The 6,000-nt window shown below is 50.1% G+C and overlaps 1 protein-coding gene across 1 annotated transcript in view; it reads left to right on the top strand.

The window, feature by feature from the left end:
- The first annotated feature begins 578 nt into the window (after positions 1 to 578).
- Positions 579 to 6,000, top strand: part of TVP23A (trans-golgi network vesicle protein 23 homolog A) — a 31,144-nt gene continuing 25,722 nt past the window's right edge. The window contains exons 1-3 of the mRNA XM_061209855.1: positions 579 to 610; positions 1,005 to 1,244; positions 1,358 to 1,600. Of these exons, the coding sequence (XP_061065838.1) occupies positions 579 to 610; positions 1,005 to 1,244; positions 1,358 to 1,600 (515 nt within the window). The remainder of the gene's footprint in view (positions 611 to 1,004; positions 1,245 to 1,357; positions 1,601 to 6,000) is intronic.

The following is a 6,000-nucleotide window of genomic DNA, read 5'->3' as shown; positions in this document are numbered from 1 at the left end:
GGCCTGTATCAGCATCCCCTGAGCACTTGTCAGAGCTGCAGCCTCTCAGGCTCCTCGCAGGTCCCCTGACTCCTGAAGATGGCATCCCCAGGAGAAAATACCTTCCCTCCACAGTACCTGGCAGGCCCTTCATGGGTTCAGGTTAGGGCATTGAGTGGGGTGCCTGACCAGGGCTCAGAGTTTAGGTACATTCTTGCAGCTCTGCTCCCTACCCCTCCTCCAGGGCACAACCCAGGCGGCCACCCCGGTGGGGACCAGCAGTGGGTTAATTGTGTCAGGAGCTTGTGGACCACTAGTCCTTTTCTGGGTCACCAGGGATGGGGGACAGGTACCTACTGTCCGTGGCAGGAGGGCAAAGGGCGGGACTAGGGGCCTTGGCATCTAGACCCTAGGCCCTCCGTCCCTGGGTAAGTGGCCAGGAGGAGGAGAGGGCAGAAAGGAGAGGAGTGAACTTGTCCTGGGCCAGGAAAAAGTTTCAGGTGGCAAGCCTTCTTTCCTGGGAAGGCCTTTACATCCAGAAACACTACTATTACTGCTAATAAAAATTATTTTGTGCACAATATGTGTCTGGCACCACGATGCATGCAGATGTCAACTGTGGGCAGCAGTGGTACCCAAGCCGTGGCTGCAGCAGATTCGCCTGTTAAAAGGCAGAATCCCGGGCTCCACTCCAGGCCTTATGAATCTGAAGGGTTGGGCCTGGGAAACTGCTTTTAATAATGGCCCTAGGGAATTCTCGGGATCCGAGAGTTTTGGGAAAGACTGACCTTCTCCAAACCCTGAAAGAGGCTGCCCAACACTGACATTCATTCATTCACCCTCTCACTCGCTCATTCGACACCTATGGACCATCCACCTTATTCACTGACCCACCCGCTCTATTCCTCCCTGGATCACTGGTCTCAGTTCCCATGTCCTCCTCTGAGCCCGTATCGTCCCCTCCCTGCCGCCGCTCTGTCTTCGCCCTCCATCCTTCCACTGGGCGCCAGCTCTTTCTTTCCTAGGCGCTGTCCCCGGCGAGCCCGGGGCCGAGGGACCCTCTCAAGCCCCGCCCCCGCCCGGGCAGCCGAGCCCACCTCCCCCGCCCGCGACTGCGCTCTGGGCCCCGCGCGCCCCGCCCCCACCGGAGACCTGAGCGGAGGCTGCACCGGGGGCCTCAGGTTCCGACCCCACCGCGCCTCTAGCCGCAGTTGCCCGCCGGGCATCCCAGCCCTTCCGCAGCGAGAGGTGGAGCCGGAGGCTGGGTTGTGGGCTCCAGGTGGGCTCTGGGAGGGATGAAGCAGGTAGGGCCGCGGGGATCTGGGGATGGGAGGGTGGTGGCGAGGACGCCAGGAGCCTGCGGGAGCGCTGGGAGAAGCGGGGAGGAGGAGGAGGGATGCGGGAGCCGGGGCTTGGGCCTGCTCTGGACCCCAAATGGGCCGAAGGTGGAGAAGGGGAGGGGTCCCGCCAGCAGAGAGGGTTGGGGCCAAAGGGCCTGTGCACCGCGTAAGGGTTTTTCACCCGCGTTTGGTGTCCCCCAGGCCCTGGGGGACGATACTGAGGATGTGTCCCTGGATTTTGGCAACGAAGAGGAGCTGGCGTTTCGGAAAGCCAAGATCAGGTATGCTGGGACTGGGCATTGGGCAAGCATCCCCCAGGGCTGCAAATGCATTCATTCACATTCATTCATTCATTCAGAATGTATTGAGCACCTGGTGTGTGCCAGGCATGGGGCAAGGGACACACCCTGGACAGATCAGACAAGGTCCTGCCCTCCTGGAGCCTGCAGTCTTGGGGGGAGGGGACTAACATTGAACGGGCAAACAAAGATATTAACAAGATAATTAGTGTGAGAAGGGTTGGGAAGAAAATCAACCGGATGATGAAGGAGAAAGTAATTGGGGGAGGCCAGTTGCCTTAGTGCAGTCAGGGAGGGCCTCTCTGAGGAGGTGATGTTTCGGCTGAGGCCTGAATGATGAGAGGCAGCCAGCCATGCATGGGAGACTCTGCAGGAAGCCTTCCATGTAGAAGGAACAGCAGGTTCAAGGGCCCCAGGCTGTGTTTGGAAGGTCAGAGAAAAGCCACTGTGTCTGGAGGGTAGTGGGGGAGAAGACAGGGGTTGGCAGGAGGCTGGAGAGGTGGACAAGGGCTTGAATTTTTATTCTTATCCCTGCTTCAGCTCCAGCCAGCCAGACATAGTGTTGGCTTAAAACAACAGAGATTTATTCTCTCACAGTTCTGGAGGTTAGAAGTCCAAAATCAGTTTCACTGGGCTGAGACCAAAGTGTCTGCAGGACAACACTCCTTCTGGAGGTTCTAGGGGAAAATCTGTTCTTTGCCTTTTCCAGCTTCTGGTGGCCTCTGCCCCTCAAGGGCAGCAGTGTAGCATCTTCCAGTCTTTCTCTGTTCCATTTCACATCGCCTTTTCCTCTGTGTGAAATCTCCCTCTGCCTTCCTCTTACAGGGTTACTTGTGATTGCATTTACAGCCCACCTGGATAATCCAGGGTGATCTCCCCATCTGAAGAACCTTAATTTAATCACACCTGCAAAGCCCTTTTTGCAGCATGTGGTAACATTCACAGCTTCCAGGGATTAGGACCCTGGATTGAGGGGCAATTATTGAGCTTATCATAATGGCCAATGATTGTTTTTAAGAAAAGACACAATAAGACAACTGGAATCCTGGGGAATCTTCTAGAACATCTAAATGCATTATATGTTCAGTCTTTATTGAGCTCCTTCTGTATGCCCACCTGGGCTGGTGGCTGGGGATATACAGTATACAGGACACACCCCCTGCCTCTGTGGAGTCGCCTGGTCTAGAGCAGGGATGGTCACCCTCGACACTGCTGACATTTGGGGCCAGATACCTCTGTGCTGTAGGGGCTGTCCTGTGCATTGCAGGATATTTAGCAGTAAAGCCATGACCTTTACTGACCAGATGCCCAGTAGCATCCCACGAGTAGTGTCTGCAGACACTGCCAAATGTTCCCTGGGAGGCAGACTCGCCCCGGGTTGAAAACTGTCGGTGTGGGGATGTAGGGTGTAAGCATGCCCATGGCTGTTATGATTCAGTGTTTTAAATGCTGTGATTGGCAGAAGCTTGGGCACTTATGCTGGTCAGGGGAGGAAGTGACAGCTAAGCTGAGACCTGAAGGATGGGTAGGAGTTAACGAAGCGGGGGGGGGGGTGTGGGGACACATGCAAAGGCTTAGAGGTGAGGTCATGAGTTTAGGGAGCTGAGACTGCTTTAGTGGAGAGTAGTCTGAGCAGAGGCTGGGGCCACACCGGGAAGGGCTTACAAGGGAAGTTCTGGAGCTGCACTGTCCACTAGAACATATGGGAATGTACTACGCCTGTGCTGTTCGGTGTGGTAGCCACCAGCCACTGTGGCTGGTGAACACTTGATATGTGGCTAGTGTGACTGAGGGACAGACGTTTGGATATTTAATTTTAATAGCCACATGTGGCTACCATATTGGACAGTGCAGTTCTAGAGTTGGAATTTGCACAATGCAGTGACATGATCAGAATTACACAATAGACAGTGGATTGTAAGAGAAGAAGGAATTGCGAAGCAGAAGCTGGGAGCCTGGGCCAGGGCGCGGGCAGGGGTGACGGAGGGAAGTGGAGGGGCCCAGAGGCACAGAAGAGGCAGAATCAGCCAGCCTCGGTGATGATCAAGGTGTGGGTGCGGATGGGAATAGTCAAGGGTGATGCCCAGGCCTCTGGCCTAGTGACCCAGGTGAAGGAGCACTTCTGGGGGAAAGACGTTGAGCCCAGAGTCATCTTCGTTGGGCTGTGGTAGAATGTTCTAATGGCCAGGTGTGATGGGCAGCAGGGAAGAGAGGCTGGGAGCTCTGGGGGCGTCATCTGGGCTGCATGCAGAGATCGGGGAGGCAGCAGCTCATGGCTGTGTGTGTGTTTGAGAGCTACCCATCCCAGAATCCTCTGTGCCTAATGCAGATTTCTGGTCCAGGCCTGGACCTACGTAACCAGATTCACAGGGGATGGGCATCTCTAGTTGATTCTGATGCTCAAGAAGAAAATAGAGATGGCTCTAAATCCTGAGCATAAATGAAGTCACCCAGATAGAAGGATGGAAAGGAGGTTCTTCACTGGGGTCTGTATATGGGCTTCACAGGGTTCAGGAACCCTGTGTAAACTATTATCTAAGTTTCACATGTGTGCTGCTTTAGGAAAAGGACTCAAACTTTAATTACATTGTCAAATGGGTCCATGATCCAAACAAGAATCACTAGTATCAGGTGAGAATTGTTATTTGTCAATTCCATGTTGAAATGGATTCCAGGTTGACTTTGAAGGGAGGTGAAGTGATGGAAGGGGCCCTATAACAGGAGTCTGGGATTTCAGGGCCACTTCTTCCTTTACCACTTGCTGGCTTTGTGATTTTGGACAGTGTTCACCTTGCCTTGTTGAGCCTTGACCCATCTGTAAAATGGGGGTACTTGTACCATCCTGACCTCACCACGTGGTGGCTATACAATTTGTTCAGTACGTATTTACCCAGCATCTGTGTACAGGTGCTAGCTAAGCCCTGGGGACAGAGACCTGGTCCCTTCCCTTCCTGTCCCTGGTTCCAGGTCAGTGAAGTGCAGTGTGGTGGGGAGAGCACCTTGCAGAATCAGTGAAGGATGTGACTCCATAGCAGGTAGAGGAAATGTTAGGTATGCTGCGTGTGTTTTTCCAGTGCGCTCCTTTTTTTTCTTTTTTACCTTTTCTTATTGTGGAAAAAAAATCCCCACGACATAAAATTTATCATTTTAACCCTTTTTTTAAGTGTTCAGTAGTGTTAAATATATTCATGTTGTTGTAAAACAGATCTCCAGAACTTTTTCATCTTGCAAATCTGAACCTCTGTCCCCATTAAACACCACCTCTCCATCCTCCCTCCCCTCAGCCCCTGGCAACCATCATTCTTCTTTCTGTCTCTCTAAACTTGACAAATTTAGATACTTCATGTAAATGGAATCATAGAGAATATGTCTTTTTTGTGACTGGCTTTTTTCACTTAACATAATGTTCTCGAGGTTCATCATGTTGTATCACGTATCAGAATTTTCTTCCTTTGAAAGACTGAAAAATATTCCATTGTGTGTATAGACCACACTTTGTTCATCGATTCGTCTGTTAATGGACACTTGGGTTGCTTCCACGTTTTTGCCCTTGCGAATAGTACTGCAATGAACATAGATATGCAATTATCTCTTCAAGACCTTGCTTTCAATTCTTGATATATACCCAGAAGTGGAACTGTTCGGTCATATGATAATTCTAGTTTTAATTTTTTTTTTCTTTTTTTTTTTTTTACTTTTTACTTTTTGGCTGCACCACGTGGCATGTGGGATCCTAGTTCCCTGACCAGAGATTGAACCCACACCCCCTGCAGTGGGAGCGCAGAGTCTTTGACCACCAGGGATGTCCCTAGTTTTAATTTTTTGAGGAACTTTCATACTATTTTCCATAACAATTGAACCATTTTACAATCCCAAAAGCAATGCACAGGGTTCCAATTTCTCTACATCCTCACCAACAATTGTTACTTTCTGTTTTTTCAGAGTATCCATCTTGATGGATGTGAGGTGGTATCTCATTGTGGATTTGATTGCATTTCCCGAGTGATTAGTGATGTTGAGCATCTCTTCATGTGCATGTTTGCCATTTGTGTATCATCTTAGGAGAAATGTCTATCCAGAGTCCTTTGCCTAGTTTTTAATCAGGTTATTGGATTTTTTGTTGTTGTTCAGTTGTACGAGTTCTTTATATATTCTGGATATTAAGCCCTTATGAAATGTATGATTTGCAAGTATTTTCTCCCATTTCATGGGTTGCCTTTCCACTCTGTTGATGGTGTCCTCTGATGCACAAAAGTTTTTAAATTTTATATAGTTCCATTTATCTATTTTTACTTTTGTTGTCTCTGCTTTTGGTGTCATATTGTATGTGTGAGTGTATGTTTTTACTGAAATATAATTCACATATCATAAATTCACACTTT

Source organism: Eubalaena glacialis, chromosome 13 (genome assembly GCF_028564815.1).
Source record: "Eubalaena glacialis isolate mEubGla1 chromosome 13, mEubGla1.1.hap2.+ XY, whole genome shotgun sequence".
NCBI classification, from domain to species: domain Eukaryota; kingdom Metazoa; phylum Chordata; class Mammalia; order Artiodactyla; family Balaenidae; genus Eubalaena; species Eubalaena glacialis.
This window is presented reverse-complemented; position numbering and strand designations above follow the sequence as displayed.